The sequence below is a fragment of the Felis catus genome, chromosome B2, assembly GCF_018350175.1.
Source record: "Felis catus isolate Fca126 chromosome B2, F.catus_Fca126_mat1.0, whole genome shotgun sequence".
Taxonomy (NCBI): Eukaryota; Metazoa; Chordata; class Mammalia; order Carnivora; family Felidae; genus Felis; species Felis catus.
This window is the reverse complement of record NC_058372.1, coordinates 23,443,629-23,461,037: the sequence shown is the minus strand read 5'-3', so window position 1 is coordinate 23,461,037 and position 17,409 is coordinate 23,443,629. Positions and strand designations below refer to the sequence as shown.

The window sequence follows — 17,409 nt, the reverse complement described above, 5'->3', positions numbered from 1 at the left end:
TACCTACCTTCTGATTTGCTATGTGGGCCCTGTTAAAGTGATAAACTATTATACTAGGTAGCTCTCTGTAGTAGTTTGTCATTGCTCCATAACTACCCAAGACGCAGTGCCTTAAACAATAATTTATGTATCACATACCTGAGGGTTGGCTGCAGCTGACTGATCTAAGCGAGACCTGGTTGGGAGGCTCAGCCGGGCGTCTCTGCTCCACGTGTCTCCCACCTCCTTGGGAGAGCAGCTGAGCCGAAGCAAGTTCTTCTCAGAGTGATGTTGACTCTACTTTGCAACTGTCACCATCCTAGGTCAAGTCACTACCATCTCTTTCCTGGATTAGTGTTCAATCTAACCCTTCCCCCACCCCCCAAAAAAGTTGGTCTCACTGCATCTCTCCCAGTCTAGTCCCCTTATAACAATGTTACCTTTTAGAAATACAAACATCATCTGCAGCCAATTAAGCGGACTGTGCTCTTTCCCCACAGGGGCCCAGTATGCAATGGCCACACACAGTAGCCTCCTTGGTAGTGTATGAAGCCTGTTGATTGTATGGGTTGCCCTAAGGGGCCTTGGGGACAGCCCTTTCCAGTGGACATTGATGTCTGACCTCATGCTATCTCCAATCCAGGCTCCAGACAGGTATGCAGGGTAACTTTGGAAAGGCCCAGGGCACAAAGGCCAGGGCCATCGTTGGCTGAGTCATCATGTCCATGCATAGCAGGTTGCAGAACAAGAAGCACATGATTGAGGCCCTATGTAAGGCCAGGTTCAAGTTCCCTGGCTGCCAGAAGATCCACATTTCCAAGAAGTGGGGCTTTACTAAGTTTAATGTGGATGAATTTGAAGAAATGGTGGCTGAAAAGTGGCTCATCCCAGATAGGGATCATCAAACACATCCCTAATTATGGCCCCTTGGACAAATGGTGGGCTCTGCACTCATGAGAACCTTGGCACCGCCCATCCCTTTCCACGTCCACCAATAAATCCTACTTCCTGTCCAAAAACACAAATACAAATATCATCCTGCTGAAAAACTTCAGTAGCTTCTTAAAGCCTCAGGCCAAGGCTCCCACAGCCTTCAGCAGAGAGGTTCCTGCCTTTTGACTCATCTTTGCCTGTCAGCCATCCTGGGCTTCCTTTGGTTCCTTGCATAGCACTTTCCTGCCTTGATTCAGGGCTTTGCATATGCTGTTCCTCCCGCCTAGAGAGCTCCTCTCTACATCCTTTGTCCAGCCAACTCCTCATTTAATCTTAAATTTAAATCCCCCTGACCTCAGGGAGGGCTTTCCAGATACACCCCATCAGCTCCTAGAGTACCTCTACGTCACCCTTTGTAACATTCCTCAGATTGGTCCTTTCTCATTCAATTTGCCCCCTGGACTGCAAGCTCTGTGAGGTCAGGGGCCGTGTCTAGTTCACTGGTCTCCCCCTGGCACCTGCACCGCCAGCTCGCAGGCAGTGCTGAATGAACGAAAAGATCAGCAAAAGGGGTGGGTGGGAAAGGTCTGCCAATGAGCCGGGATGATCGAGATCTTGTTTTTCACACCTGCAGATTTGGGGGTCGGACCAGGTAGGCTCTACCGCCAGCCAACTGTGACACTTTATCTTCTCTGTAGACTCACCCCAGCCTGTTCCCTTTGCTCCTGAATGCCGGATTGCACTACTGGTTGTATTTGGGGCTGGAGATGGTGGGTGAGGCTATGAACGAAGGGAGTTAAAAAGGTAACTGCTGTTGGTGGCAGGGCAGAGTAGAAGGTGAAGTCAGCTACGTCAAATCCATCATCTCCTTTTAGTTTCACAGTCCAGAGAATAACAGCCATCAGAACAACCTAGCCATGCACTAGGTCATACGAGGTTTCCTGGATATTAAAGCATGAGAGCCAGACCAGCCAAGTGTTCTCTCTGAAGGTCTAGAAAATAGCCGTGTTTGGCCAATGGTTTCACCTCAGGAGAAGTTAACTCATAGTGGCATATCCCATTTGCTAAATGCAGACACTGGAAAGTGATCTCCAGACCCCAGCCTGAATTCCTCTTTTGGAACAGCTGAGCACACTAGAGGTCCGTGAGGCTGAGTGTGATGTGGGACCCAGTCAAGCACGTGGAACGCTGAACTCTTTCAGAGATCACAACCATGGGCATGTCCCTTTGGTCAAAGCTCTAGAGTCAACCCTGGGTCCTCTGATTTGGGGACTGACTAGTGTAAGGCTCTGCCTGCCTTACCTGTACCTGAAGTACAGGTTCAAGACCCGTCTGTGGATTGTGTGTGACACAATTCTTTCAAGTCTTTCCATATATTCCTAATGCATAGTTAGTATTATCTGAGTTATAAAAATTAGCCCTATTTTTAAGGCTTGGCATGTTCAAAGGCATTCATGAGCTTTAATTAACACAAAAGGGACCTGCTGTTAAGGCCTGTAGAACAAAGTTAAGTTTGCTTGGTCCACTGTGTCTGTGACTAAAATCTGGGGGAAGTCTCCTATGGAGCTGATACCCTACTGGTAACTTGACACTTCTAGAGGAGAGGTTCAACTCTAGACTTAGGATTCCAAGTAGCAGCTGCTTTAATTAATTAAGTATAAATCAGAGGTGACATCCATTAGCTACCCCCATTGTTGGGTGCAACGGTTGCTGAATGACTATATTTTCTACTGATGCAGAGTGGAAAAACTGATCCAGAGCTGCACATCCCAGGGCTGGGGGACTCTGCTTGAGGACAGTCAGCTGAAGGGGGAAAGGACATTACCCACATCACCTACATTCACCCTCTGCTCCATGCTGCAGCCCTAACACTGCTGGGCCGGTGATAGACCCCAGACCCACCAAGGTGCAGGTGTACAAGACTATCCATTGGGCAAAAGCTTGCTGAAGTCACAAGATGTACTGCCCATCAGAACGAGCACACTGTTAATCTATTTTGAATCCACTGTTACCACAAAATCTGCAATCTGTGGGTGAGAAGGGCAGACATGATCTTTTCCCATGCAAGAGGATGTGGATCTAGACTGTTCCTGTTTGACTCACATGACTGTAAGAATTACAGTGATGGGGCAGTGGGTCAGTGGCAGGGTCAGTGACACCGTCACAGCGATTCTGTGATCCGTAAATATTTATATGAGTCTGTTCCAAACCGGAACACCTAAGTAATGAACGCACTTCATGTTGTTTACAAAGGTGAAAAATCACTTGGATAGCATCTGGGTCCCCCATAAAATCCCCGGAAATCAAGAAAGTTACTTAATACCTTCCTTTTATGTTTTGAACTGATGTGTTTCCAGGGATAAATGCACACAAATATCTCCATTACCTGCAACATACTCAAAAGGCAGAGTTTCCCCAAACTGGCTAAGAAATGTTAAAAACACTAGGGGATCTTTAAAAATGCAGATATAAATGATCGTGCCTCACCTCTCACTAAGAATCCGAGCGGGAGGGAGATGCCGAGAAATTTTCTGGGTGCTTCTGGAAGCCAGCTTTCAGGAGTGGTGCTGCGAGTGGCCCTTCCCCAGCCTCCCTGTGCGCTGGAGGAATCCAGATGTGCTAGATTGAAGATTCTGATTCGGAAGATTTGGGATGGGGCTGGAGATTCTGCATTTGAAACAAGTTCGCAGGTGGGGCTCATGGTGTCTTGTTTGCACGTGTGTGGCCACCTGTGGGCCACCTTTGCTGTTGCATCAGGCCCAGGTATAAACCGCAGGATGTGCCCTCCACCCCTTTGACCCTGTCCTACTCTCTGCTGCCCCCCCAAATCTTGGGTGCTGAGACTTCGACCTTCACTAAGGGAGGGCTCAGCTCAGGTTGGGACCCTCCCTCTGGGTCCCCACCGCCCTCTGCAGGACCTGCCTTGGCAGGAAGAAATGCATTCATCGTGAGGAGTGTATCTGGTGTCAGGTGACTTAGGCAGACAATTCTGTTTATTGTCAACCAAGAAACATAGTGTGGAGGTGCTCTATACAAGCGGTGAGATACAAGCGATGAGATACAAAAAGGGGTGGGCAGAGGAGACACAATAATACACAGCAGTATTGGGAGCGAACTCCAGCTCTTCATTTGAACACCTGAACCAAGGAGACAGCCATCCTTTTTCACTAAAGGCTAAAGAAGAATGGAAACCAGACTCAGTTTATCAGCTCCTTACAGGGCGGGCAGAGCAAGAGGCTATTTTAAGCTGATGTAAGAAAGAGGCCGCTTGTGGTCTGTTGGGAGCCTGCATCCCAAGCACAGAATGGATGCTGAAGGTGGGGTCCACAGCTGCCAGTGGTGGCTGGTCCTGACTCTCTAGGTCCTGGGTTTCTCTTGATTTTCAATAATAAGCTTGTCGGTCGAATACAGTTGGCCAATGTGGACCTGAAGGCAAAGAAAGACTCTGTTAGCTGTGAAAAGTCAGAAAGAGCATTTCTAACCTTTTAAATGCCAATGTCTGCCACCAAAGGGCTGTTGCTTGTGGGAAACTGCATCGCGGGGCAAACTATAGTCACTAGGTTGGCCTTCGCTAATTCCCTGTGCCCTCTGATTCCCACGTCCCTCACTGTGAGAACAAGTTAGAGATCCAGTCATTCGTTCTCACTTTAGAAGTGGCACCATCAGCTGTGGTCTCTGTTTCTCAGGCTGTCCTGAGCTGGCTGAGACCATCCACCAGGTTCCCTGGCTGGTGGCCAGAGGGAGAGCCACCCAGATGTGTGCACAGCAGCTCCTCACTGAACAGGACCCCCTTCCTTTAGAACCGGTTCTTCCATAAGGAAAGGCTTTCAGCATAACACAGAAATGTGTCTTGTCTTTGTTGGGCTAAAATAGGCGTTGCGTTAAGAGCACTGCCAGCAATATGACCGCCTGTCCCAGACGGGGCTGAGGACCATGGTCTATGTTCTTTCACCTCTTGTCTCTTGTCTTTCCTGCCCTTTCTAAGTGTCCTCTTAAAGTGAGTGTTTCTGTTAATGCCCAGGTGTTCCCACTGTCCCAAGTAGATGCTGCAGCCATAACTGGGGGCCACAGCAGATAACTAGTCCTTCCTTTGGAACAAAGGGTTTTCACGAGTTTTCTCCAAAAGCATTTCCTAAGTGATACTTTCTTAGAAAACGGAGAATTGGTGCAGAAGGGATTTTAGAGTGATTGGCCACTATCTATGGGTAATTTGGGGTCTTTGCTCTCTGAGAAAATGAGGGAAACTCTCAATGGCTATAGCAGACACCTATAGCAGCCAGGGGTCAGAAGGCTTTAATATTCTATTTTATTTTTTTGAGTACAGTTGACACACAATCTTGCAGTTTCAAGTGTGCAACATAGTGATTCAACTTCTCTATATCTTATGCTGTGCCCACCACAAGTGTAGCTACCATCTATTACCATCCAACACTATTACAACAACACTGATTATATTTCCTACGCTGTGCCTCTTATGCCCATGACTTATTCACTCTGTAATGGGAAGCCTGTATCTCACACTGTCCTTCACACATTCTTCCCATCCCCTCCCCGACCAGCAACCATCTGTTTGTTCTCTGTATTTATAGGTCTAATTATGCTTTTTGTTGGTTTATTCATTTGTTTTGTTGTTGAGGCTCCACATAGGAGTGACATCAGTTAGTATTTGTCCTCCTCAGTCTGACTTATCCAACTCAGCATTATACCTTCTAGGTCCACCCATATTGTTGTGAATGGCAAGATGTCCTCCTTATTTATGGTTAAATACTCTATTGTCATTACTAAGGTACAGTGGTGGTTTCTCATCAATGACACCCCAACAGACCATCTGAATTTTCACATGCCATTGGTTATGTCTTGCGGAGAGATATCCTGATGGCCTTGGGAGCACCAGTAGCTCACAAGCATTGTGGTGCTAGAGGGAAGTGAAGGAAGATGTCAGAACAGCCAAATTATTTAAAGAGAAAGCCAAAATATAAGAGTGGAGATTTCGGGGGATGAGGATGATTGTGTAGATATTTTAACTGCAAATGAATTCCTTCAACTGAAAAAAGGGAAAGAGGGGGTGGTGGTGGTGGGGAATGAGTGCTCTGCACAGTTCCTAACAAAAGTCAGTGATGAGCTTTGCTCCTGTGTCTTCAGTCTCCCTTCCTCTTGTCCATATAAAGAACACATATAGCTTCTGATGCAAGAGGAAAGGGTGGGCCTGGGATTCTGTGGACCACACTCTGAATGACACAATCAATAAACCATCTTGAGGGGTGAGATTAGCTGGATGGGATTTCATGACGAATGGAGCACAGAGGCTGGTCTGGCCTCTCTTCTTGATGACCTGAGATAGCTGTGGGGTGAGTGGAAGCCATATTTACCCTACTCCAGATGGGAGGTAGAGAGGCATTCTCCACTTTGGCTGCTATATGGTTTTATTTTCATTTGCTAACCTCAACAGACAAATGGGCCACTATCAATGCTTTTTATTTTTATTTTTAAAGTTTATTTTTATTTATTTTGAGAGAGAGAGAACAAGCAGGGAAGGGGCTGAGAGAGAGAGAGGGAGATAGAATCCTAAGCAGACTCCTTGCTCTCAGCACAGAGCCTGATGGAGGGCCTGAACTCACAAACCATGAGATCATGACCTGAGCAAGCAAGGACCTTGACCGAAGTCAAGATTTAGATGGTTAACCAAATGAGCCAGCCAGGTGCCCCTCAATGCTTTTCAGAAGAAAGGCTAAAATACCAATTACTCAAAAAGGAAAAACAAAACAAAACAAAACGTTTTTGGGGAATGTCTAATAAAAATAATTTTATATAACTGCTCAAATGATTCAGTTACCTGGGAACTTGTTTTATATTTAATTGATCTTGGGAGGGTTTACAGGAACCCCTCTTAGAGAAGTGTCTACAATACCATGTTCCATGAGGGCTTGGCTGAGTTTATCAGTGTTTTTTTCAGGGCTCTAGTGGCAGGCAGAAGTTATGATATGGCATAAGGAAGAACTCTTTCACAGAGCTGTCAGAAAATGGAATTGGCTGCCTTGGGAAGTGGTCAATTCTGTACAAGAAGGAGGAGGTGAGGATGGAGAAGGATTTATATGCTGGACAGAGGTGGAACCAGATGGGTTTCTTCCACCTCTCAGCCTCTGTGACTGCCATGCTTGTCTGGGTCTCCAGGACCCATCTCAGAGCAGCTGGATGGCTCCTGAGGGGCCCAGTGTTCAGCCATGTGTTCTGGTAACCTGGAAGAAAAGGTGGTCTTCTTGGTGGAGACTGAAGATCCAGGAGGACACTTATCATGCCACAGAATAAACACGTCTTCTCCCACACAACTCACTTTGTGGACACTGTGCTAACAGCCACCTTCTTGATGGATAGGCTATAACATCTGTTGTGTGGCCTTTCTCCTGTGTTCCTAACTAAGCCTCCAGGGACACAGTTAACATAGTATTGGTTCTCCTTGCCCCACAATCTAAAGGATGGCACCTTTGGGGGACAGGTGCTCTCTTGAAAGAAATGCAGCTGTGGTATGGGGTGGCCTAGTTGTAATCAACTCTGCATAAAAGTCTCCAAAGAAAACTGCAGAATGAAGAGTGAGGGGCAATACAAAGAGCTCAGGTTTTAGGGAACTTGAATTAAAGCAAACCTTCAAATATGTCCCATTTTGAAAGAAGTATGAATTAGATTTTAAAAACTCCATCCATGGGAATGCAAGCTGGTGCAGCCACTCTGGAAAGCAGTATGGAGATTCCTCAAAAAACTAAAAATAGAACTACCTTACGACCCAGCAATTGCACTACCAGGCATTTATCCACAGGATACAGGTGTGCTGTTTCGAAGGGGAACATGCACCTCCATGTTTACAGCAGCACTATCAACAATAGCCAAAGTATGGAAAGAGCCCAAATGTCCATTGATGGATGAATGGATAAAGAAGATGTGGTATACATGTACAATGGAGTATTACTCAGCAATCAAAAAGAATGAAATCTTGCCATTTGCAACTACGTGGATGGAACTGGAGGGTATTATGCTAAGCGGAATTAGTCAGTCAGAGAAAGACAAAAATCATATGACTTCACTCCTATGACGCCTTTAAGAGACAAAACAGATGAACATAAGGGAAGGGAAACAAAAATAATATAAAAACAGGGAGGGGGACAAAACAGAAGACTCATAAATATGGAGAACAAACTGAAGGTTACTGGAGGGGTTGTGGGAAAGGGGGTGGGCTAAATGGGTAAGGAGCGCTAAGGAGCGCTCCTGAAATCACTGTTGCACTATATGCTAACTAATTTGGAAGTAAATTAAAAAACATAAAAAAATTAAAAAAAAAAAACAACAAACTCCATCCAGATACAACACTTTCATGGCTTTTGCGGGGGGTGGAAGAAAGAAATCAGATCTTATCGTCAATGACATTAAGAAACCATAACAATTAGTATCTTTTCATCTGTCCAGGCTCCCTTGGTCTGAGAGTCACAGTCGTCTGGTATGTGCCCACCTTCCTACGTACCACTGAGCCTCTCATGGACTGCCATGACACTTTGGGTTTTCCAAATCACTTTGGGTCTTTGCTCAGACTCCTCCACCAACAAAGGTTTGTTCCATGTCCACCATACAAAAGCCTACCCCCCCCCCCCCCCCGCCCCTGCCACACACACACACACTTTGTGCAAATGGTTGAAGCTTTCCTGGGTCCCCTATGCAGAAGGGCCTCACTCTCTCTCCTGGGAACATTCACTACATGTATCTGTATACCTGTATCAGTTCCTCTGCATGAACATCAATGACTGATGGGGAGAAAGGAGGGGTTCACGTTCTACTTGTTCTGACTTAGCTGCCTTCACAGCGTAGTTTAGGACAGTGCGAAGCACGTAGGAAGTGCTCGGTAAGTACTCAGCAACTAAAAATACCAATGTCTAGTATCCCTGGTTATAACCAAAGCTCTGCGTCCACCAGTTCTGAAACCCAGATCTGTAAGTAATTATTGCAGTGCTTTGGTGGCGAGCTACCCATGGAATTATGGAACTGATAAAGGCAAGTCAATAAAAATCGCAATAGGATCATTTTATTGTAACAAGAATGCTCTACTCACTGTTAAGCAAAATCAAATGATTTAAATTTGGCCCAGTAGAAACTTTAAAGCTATAATCCAGGGCTATAAGGGATTAACCCAGAGCAATTACAGAAGATGTAAGAGAAATACTCAGTTCACACAGGGAGGAAATATTAAAAAGTTATCTCAATGAGAGCTATAGAGGGGAGGCAATAAATGTTTGTGTAACAGTTCTGTTGTATTTATTTGGGCTACAAAATGTGTTAGCACACATGTGGGGCCAGCCCCCCACGGGATGGATGCTGTGGTGCTAATGACAGAGCATGTCGCTTCTGAGCTGCAGGTGAGAGGAACCGGTCAATGAAGTGAGGAAGTGCAGTTACCAGCTTCAATTTACAGCCCTTCCAGAAGCCCCGATGGGCTCAGCCAGCCACATATGACTATTACCATGCATAAATTGGTCATTAAAGCTGATCACACTTCTATTCTATAAACTTCAGGAGTTGGCATTAGAGTCCATTAGAAAAATACACAGATTACTCAACTGCAAGTAGATGGGATGGCTGGATGGCCTAGAAACACTTATGAGCTCTGAGACTCATTAGGCAAATAACCTGCTGGGGAGGAAGAAGGAGGATCCAAGAAAAGAAAATTGAGTACAGCGTTTCAGGTCTTCCTTCATTGCTTACTCATCTGAAGCAATGCACTGTCTCCCGTGCAACACATCTCAATCTGATTTAGACTCAGAGGAGCTGGGCTCAATCGCCAGGGGTGGGGGCGGTGGGGAGGCTGAAATGGGGCCTCTGCTACTTCCTGCCTGTTTCACACAGTTGTTATGAGAATCAAATGGGATACAAGACTTGAAGGAAATGTACCAGTTGTCCCAGATACTTCCTAGGGCCTCAATTATATTAACTGTCTTCATGTTGTTGAGAGGATTAAATAAGAACAGTACCAGGCATGTAGTAAGGGCTTGTAAATGTCACCTATGTGCATGGCCTGTCTGCTGTCGAGAGGAATACCACAGGGTGTCAGATCCTGACCTCAAAGATGTTTTCTCAGAGCCTCCTCACCCCCTGGGTGCAAAAGTCTATGACTCTGTAGTTGCTAAACCCACCCACACTGTGGAGAGGGTGTCAGTGATGTCTGACACCACCTCCTGCTTTTGAAATTGAGCTTCTTGGGCTGGACTTGAGGACTCATTGCTCTGGGGCACAGCTTCCTGACCAGTAGGACCATGATGCTTCCAGCTGGTCAGGGCAGTCTGGCATGAGAAGGAGGTGCCCTGGGCACTGAAAAGTTTTGGGAGAGATGGTGACACCTGGCTCTGCCGGAGAAGCCAAGGGGTGGGCTGTCCCTGCTCTCTTCCCTTTCTGAGGATGGTAAAACCACCCAGGCAGGGATGGTTCCCTGTACAATGGGGGGTGGGGAACAGGGACAAATCTTACCTCTGGCATTGTAGTGACTACACTATTACTACTATTATTATCATCATTTTAAAAATTATTAGTTTTTTAAATGTTTATTTATTTTTGAGACAGAGAGAGTTCTACTGAGTGTTGAGTAGGGAAGGGTCAGAGAGAGAGGGAGACACAGAATCTGAAACAGGTTCTAGGCTGCAAGCTGTCAGCACAGAGCCTGACATGGGGCTTGAACTCATGAACCATGAGATCATGACCTGAGCTGAAGTTGGATGCCCAACCAACTGAGCCACCCAGGCGCCCCTACTACACTATTAGTATTAATGATGATAATGCTATTACTACTAAAAAATAAAAATGATAATGATGATATGTAACAGTCACAATTTAATGAGCATTTACTGTGTGCCATGCACTGTTCTAAGCATTCAATTAATTAAATCAATTAGGAATTCTTCCTATCTCACAACAACTTTATGAGGAAGATGCCATTATTATCATCAGGCTTTTTATAGGGAAACGCCATCTTTGGTATTTAATTTCCATATTTGGAAGGAGTATAATTGCTTAGATGGGCACGTCCTTCCATTTCCCATATAAAAAGCCAGAATATGATGAGAAAAGACAGCAACAACAGTCACAACAACAAAAATAACACATCTAGACATAACCTTAAAAATAAATGTGTAAGGCTTTAAGAAAGAAAACTATAAAACTTACAAATAGAAAATGAGTTTGAATAAAATAAGATATATACCATGTTCATGGAAAGACTGAATCATATAAAAATGTCAATCTTTTGCCAAATTAATTAATGTGTAACATGATAATGAAAATCCCAATGGGGTTTTTTGAGATACCTGAGGAAATGACTTTAGTGTTTACTTGAATGAATACATGTCAAGAATAAGAAAGAACATGAGGAAGATATTAAAGCATTTCTGAGAAACAACTGAAACTGTTGGTACTAGCCCAAGGAGAGAGAAATGAACAGAATAAGAGTTAGAAGCAGGTCCTATCAAATGGAAGTACTTACTAAATAAAATCATACTCATCGGGTTTTGGGGCTTAGCTTGAAGAGGATGTGGCAACTAAATATTTCTTTTAAGTCCCTTACTGATCTTCATGTAAATGGTGTGTTCTCCTCCATAATGTATTTATGCTCATTTTATAAAAATGTTTTCCCAAGTTGTCAAATAATGCTGGCACTTTGAGAAAATGCACTTAAGTAACCTTGTGCCTTTGAGTGCCTCCTGACACACCCAGTTGAGAGGCATATTTTTAAGGTATTGCCATTTCCTAAGATAGTTGGAAGGTCCCCCCAAACCTCTGAGCCACCAATATAAATGAATCTTTGGTAGGAGAATTTCAGCTTCTGGTCTGTCAGACCATACATTCTGCTGACTGTTGCCTGCTTGCCCTGTGGAAGGCGGACAGGACATGTGCACCCCTCCTCTGACCTTTGATGATGTCAGACAGCTTTCCATGCTGCCTAAAACTTGTTTAGCAAATCTCTCTAGTGAGCATGGAGAGTAGCTGCCACAGCTTTGCCACAGTCAAGGCAACTGTGATCACAACCATTTTTCAAATAGACCATTTTTACCATACTAGTTTCCTAATAACTTCTTAACGAAGCAAAGTGAAATAGGGATACATGAAATTATAATTTTTTCAGTTTTTTCTGTTTAGCAGTAAGAGGCACTATGAAATCCAAACTTACGAATATAGGTCACATGGTCTTCCTCTAAAAACAGCTCTTTATGCATATGCTTTTTCTTTCTAGAATTCAGCAGCCTAAGATGTTTCAACGTTTTTTTTTTTTTTTTTTTAATTTATTTTTGGGGCAGAGAGAGACAGAGCATGAACGGGGGAGGGGCAGAGAGAGAGGGAGACACAGAATCGGAAACAGGCTCCAGGCTCTGAGCCATCAGCCCAGAGCCTGACGCGGGGCTCGAACTCGCGGACCGCGAGATCGTGACCTGGCTGAAGTCGGACGCTTAACCGACTGCGCCACCCAGGCGTCCCCTAAGATGTTTTTCAAAATGGTTACGTGTAGTATCCTAATATTATTGCTTTTGAATTTGCTATCATTTTTATGAAATGGAAGAATGCCTGAAGAATTCAAACTAGATCTCTGTAAATTCGTCCACAACTGAATGTACAACAGAGAAAGAAGATTAGTCCAAAAAATCCACAGATGGATCTTCTTGTGTTCCCTCTCTCTCCACCCATGCTCCATCTCCATTCAACTCTGTGAGCCTTGAATTTTGGATACTGGTTATTCCTAATGTGGAGGGTGGTGGTGAGGAACTGACCTTTTATCTTCTCTAATATTCCCGGCAGAATGGTGAACAAATTCATATCTCTTCTCTAAATTCCATGTCACAGTTAATGCGTTTCATCCTCGCTTCTGGGGACAAGAGACACCCCAGATGCAGGAGTGTGTCTGCTCATCAGTATGACCAGATGCCCGGCTTAAGCAATTGTCCCAGCGTGATTATTAATAGAGCCTTCTTTCACTCTCAAGGGTCTCCATTTGTGATGATGAATTATATGGTCGTCCTATGTCTTATCTATTGTCAGAATTCTAGGCCATCCCATTGTTTTTCTGCATGTCTGATGTTCAGTTAAAAATTTTTTAAAAAGCCCACCAAGGGACAGCCTCTTTCTTTTGTATCCCAGGCCATCAGAATAAAAGAAATCAAACTATTGTAATGGGGCTCAGAAAACTCTGGTCTCAAAGAGCCTGAAGTCATGGGCAGCCAGCAGGGGTTCCCAACTCGACAAGCATGCTGTCCCCTCTGCAGGAGTGAGTCCTTTTTTTGAACAAATATACATGTAAGGCAGTGGTTGCTAACAAGACTGGGCCTCAGATCTACAGGGCTAGCTTTCAAGGATATACATGGCTGGGTCCCACTCAAGGAGGTTCTCATTAGGGAGGTGGGGGAGGGGTTTGTGTATGGCACTGTTCTCTTGCTTCTGATTGGCACCCCTAAGTGAAGAAGAAGCACACATATAAGAGGGTTTATTATTAATATTTTTAAATTATCAGTTTTTTTTCCCACTAGTGGGTGAATACTTTTCCAAAAAACAAACAAAAAACTCCGGTTGATATTTACCCACCAGGTGCTCTTTGGGCATAGCCCTTCTAGAAGGTACAGCCATGGACTACAAGACCAGGTTGGGGCAGGGAGGGGTCTTTGTACTTCAGTATCATTCTAGAATGCCACACTTAAAAAAAAAAATAATTTTTTAATGTTTATTTTTCAGAGAGAGAGAGACAGAGCGCAAGTGGGGGAGGGGCAGAGAGATAGGGAGACACAGAATCAGAAGCGGGCTCCAGGCTCTGAGCTATCAGCACAGAGCCCAATGTGGGGCTTGAACCCACCACCCACAAGATTGTGACCTGAGCTGAAGTGGGACGCTTAACCTACTGAGCCATCCAGGTGCCCGTTTTTTTTTTTTTTTTTTTTTAATTAAAAAAAATGTTTATTTATTTTTGACAGAGAGAGAGAGAAAAAGCGCATGCGAGCGGGTAAGGGGCAGAGAGAGGGAGACACAGAATCTGAAGCAGGCTCCAGGCTCTGGGCTGTGAACAGCAAATCTGATGCAGGGACCGAACTCATGAACAGTGAGATCATGACCTGAGCTGAAGTTGAACACTTAACCGACTGAGCCACCCAGGCACCCCTAGGATACCACACTGTTAATGAAGGCCAGGGAATCCTTCTACATCTGTTCTTTAGAGGTACTGGGTGTTTGAGGATGATTCCTACCTGCTAGTCTGGACCGTTGCATGGGGTGAGCAGATGGTTACAAAACAGGAGACAGGCCTATCATATCCAGATATTCACCCGCACCTGCGCCTGCAGCAGAGCTGACCACGTGGGGATACTGGATACAAACGCTCTGCTAGCCGCTGAGGAGTGTTCCGGAGGCGGCGGTGAAGCATTGCACATCTGTGAGATGAAAGCACCCACATGGCAAGCACACCATGTTGCACGTCAGCACCCTGGCAGCCAGTCACCGAGCCCTTCTTGGAACTGGGCAGAACTCAGGACCCAAACATCACGTCAGAGTGAAACCTGGCACTTCCCTGGGATGGTGACAGAGCCCAGGCAAACTGCCAGAGGTGCTGGTCTTCCTGCGTTGAGCTCAGCTGCACCTCAGCCCCCTGAACTCAGTGCTTCAGGTCACCAAAACCATAGCAGCAAGGCCAGTATCCCGGCACCACTTTAATTAGTGGCAAGGTGATGCAAGTGACTAGGCTCACAATTCCTGGGACGGTGCTGGGACCAGAAAGTTCTTGATGGTGTGCTTATCACTTGTTTGAGGACTATCCTTGATGCTTTGTGGGGGTGATCAGGTGCTATTTTATCCCTTCGGGGACACCCTTTGTCAGGGGCAGCTTGATTCAATTCTGATTTTACATTTTCTTTAAGCAAATATAACTGAAAAATTAAGGGTGGCCAAAAAAACAAAAAACAAAAAAAAAGAGAAAAAGACAAATACAGAGTTAGATGATTACCCACCACTTCGGACAATTATTTCTAGAGACTTGTGGATTGACTGTATTTCACTTGGTTTGGCTCTGTCTTGCTCATCGGATGGCTGACGGCATCATACTTGGTCAGCGGTACAGAGCAGGGTCACTCACACAACTTGGTTTGATTTTACAAGTTCTTCACTTTGTGAGCTTCCAGGTTTGGGGGACAGCATTATTTGAGGCACCTGTCACTGTAAACAGATTCACAATTTCCAGGGCAATGAACACAGCAGATCCAAAGTCGAGGTCATAAAGAAAAGGCACTCAATGCTGAAGTTTCCAGAGTATGAGCCAGAAGGTGCACTTGTTCTTTTTTTTAAAATTCAGGCTTGTGAAATGTGTTGATTTACCGGCTTCTTTTAAACACAGGGTAAGTCTGGGGCACCTGGGTGGCTCAGCTGGTTGAGTGTCCAACTTCAGCTCAGGTCGTGATCTCACGGTTGGTAAGTTCTAGCACCACGTCGGACTTGCTGCTGTCAATGCAGAACTGGCTTCAGATCTTCTGCCCTCTCTCTCTGCCCCTCCCCGACTTGTGCGTATGTGCTCTCTCTCTCTCAAAATAAATAAAACTTAAAAACAAAACAAAAATAAACAGGATAACTTTGATGCCTTTTGGTGTTAAGAAGTCAGGAATGATCAAGTGTCCCCACTGAGACAATGTGCATTCCCTCCCCTGCTGTGCTCATACCTCTCACGGACCCAGGTTTGCCAGAACAGTTTCTCTGCAACAATGCCACCAGCAGCTGCTGATGGAATGCCATGGCAGTTGCCTTACCTCCACCTCATCAACTGAAGCCCGGCTCACACAAGAAATGGTGGGAGACAATAGATACAAACATGAAGTCAAAGTCCACCCTTTTTTCTACAACTTGCCTTTTTTCAAGCTTGGCATCATTCCATGTCAGGACACAGATCTACTTCTTTCTTTCAAACAGCTGCTTTGCATTCCTTTGCACCCACCCCTGTGGGGACGTGCCACGTCAGATCCAGGGACATTAGAACACATGGTCAATAGCATCTTACTTTCCCAGGGCTTAGGGACCTTCTGGGAATGATATTAAACCTTAAGCAACACTGGGGTCAGACATATACATTTGCTTAGCTGGCTCTCTTCTGTCTTTTCGCCATCCAGAAGTCAGGTTGAAAAGTGCACCATAACAGACATGAGAGAAAAACACCAGCGTGAACTAAACACCTCAGAGGCAGTGTTGGGTCCAGATGCTCTAAGAAGCTGTGCTTGCCTGGCCTCTAACCCAGCACTCACTCGCTTCCCCATCCATCCCAGCTTCTCCTGAAGCCCAATAGCTGTGCTCCTGGAAGGCCCCTGAAAGCTGGTTGAGGAAAGCTGGGGGTGGGAGGACCTGGGACAAAGGGCATCAGCAGTGATGGGTAGTAAGGGATGGGCAGTCAGTGGATGGCACCTCTCTGCTTAATATGGCTCACGTCTACAGATCCTAATCCTGAATCCACAGTTACCAGCTTCCACAGGACCCCCAAATTGGTAGGGTTCAGGGACACTTCCGTATACGTCAGGACTCTTGGGCATTCTCAATAGTGTCTGGGGGAGGGGGACTGCTAGGAAACAGAGTCTCTGTTGGCCAGGGGACAGGGCAAAGCTGATAGTCAGCCAGTATATACCAGACTAGTTAAAATGTTGAATGACTTCTGCACTGTTGGTAAGTGACTGCTGCTCAGGGACTCTCCCTCCTCCATGATGTCTGGACCTCACACTTAGAGTCTTCCTTCCCTCCCTCCTCATACCTCCAGGATGGAATGCTTGGACCTCACACTCAGGGTCCTTGTCTGGCTCAGTGCATTGCTGCCCTGCTCTGGCTTGGGCCAGCTTTCATTATGACAGGTCAAGGCCTATGCCATACTGGCGGTTAAACACTGAATATCACCTATAGGGTAGGGACTTTGGAAAGTAATTTGGGCCATTACTGAAAAGGTATGCAGAGTAAGCACAGGCCACTTCTGATCATAAGAATCACATTTTCTTGTTTCTTCTTAGCATTCTGCAAGGGAGGAGTGTATTTTCCTCCAGGAAGTTATTCTGGGTGAGGGAGAAAGGGAAGGCCAGAAGCTAGAGCCTGAAATGACATCATGAGACAGGAGGCTAGAGCTTCTCTTTTGGTGTCAGGCCAGTGTGGTGGCTCCTTGGTATTCCTCAGCACTCACAGGGTCAAGGAGAGGACAGGAGGGCTGGGTGTCTTACCAAGCCCACCTCCCTGATCTTTGGGGCTCTAGAAGGACACAGGGGATTTGTCCTCTGCTTACACAGCCTCTGTGCTGTTCCTGAAGCCCAGTTACTGACTGTACCTTCCAATGAAAAACCCAGGAAGCCAAGAATTGACACCAGAAGGGCTCTACCGATCCTCAAACAGAAGCACCAATGCCAACATGAGCACATCTTTTCTTTGATCCTGTGGCTGTGCCCACTACTGCTCTCTACCATGTGGCTGACAGTCTAGATTTCT

The 17,409-nt window shown here is 45.6% G+C and overlaps 1 protein-coding gene and 1 non-coding gene across 6 annotated transcripts in view; one reads left to right on the top strand and one right to left on the bottom strand.

The window, feature by feature from the left end:
- Positions 1 to 441: 441 nt before the first annotated feature.
- LOC111560689 lies at positions 442 to 575 on the top strand. The gene has a single exon (XR_002742682.1). It is a non-coding gene; the product is annotated as a small nucleolar RNA SNORA70 (small nucleolar RNA).
- A 3,296-nt stretch (positions 576 to 3,871) lies between these two features.
- Positions 3,872 to 17,409, bottom strand: part of LYRM4 (LYR motif containing 4) — a 180,839-nt gene continuing 167,301 nt past the window's right edge. For 4 of the 5 annotated variants that reach the window (XM_006931479.4, XM_045058561.1, XM_045058560.1 and 1 more), the window contains one exon: positions 3,872 to 4,338. In XM_006931479.4, the coding sequence (XP_006931541.2) occupies positions 4,270 to 4,338 (69 nt within the window). In that variant the 3' untranslated portion in view covers positions 3,872 to 4,269. The remainder of the gene's footprint in view (positions 4,339 to 17,409) is intronic. The other variant, XR_002156924.2, reaches the window with a different exon arrangement.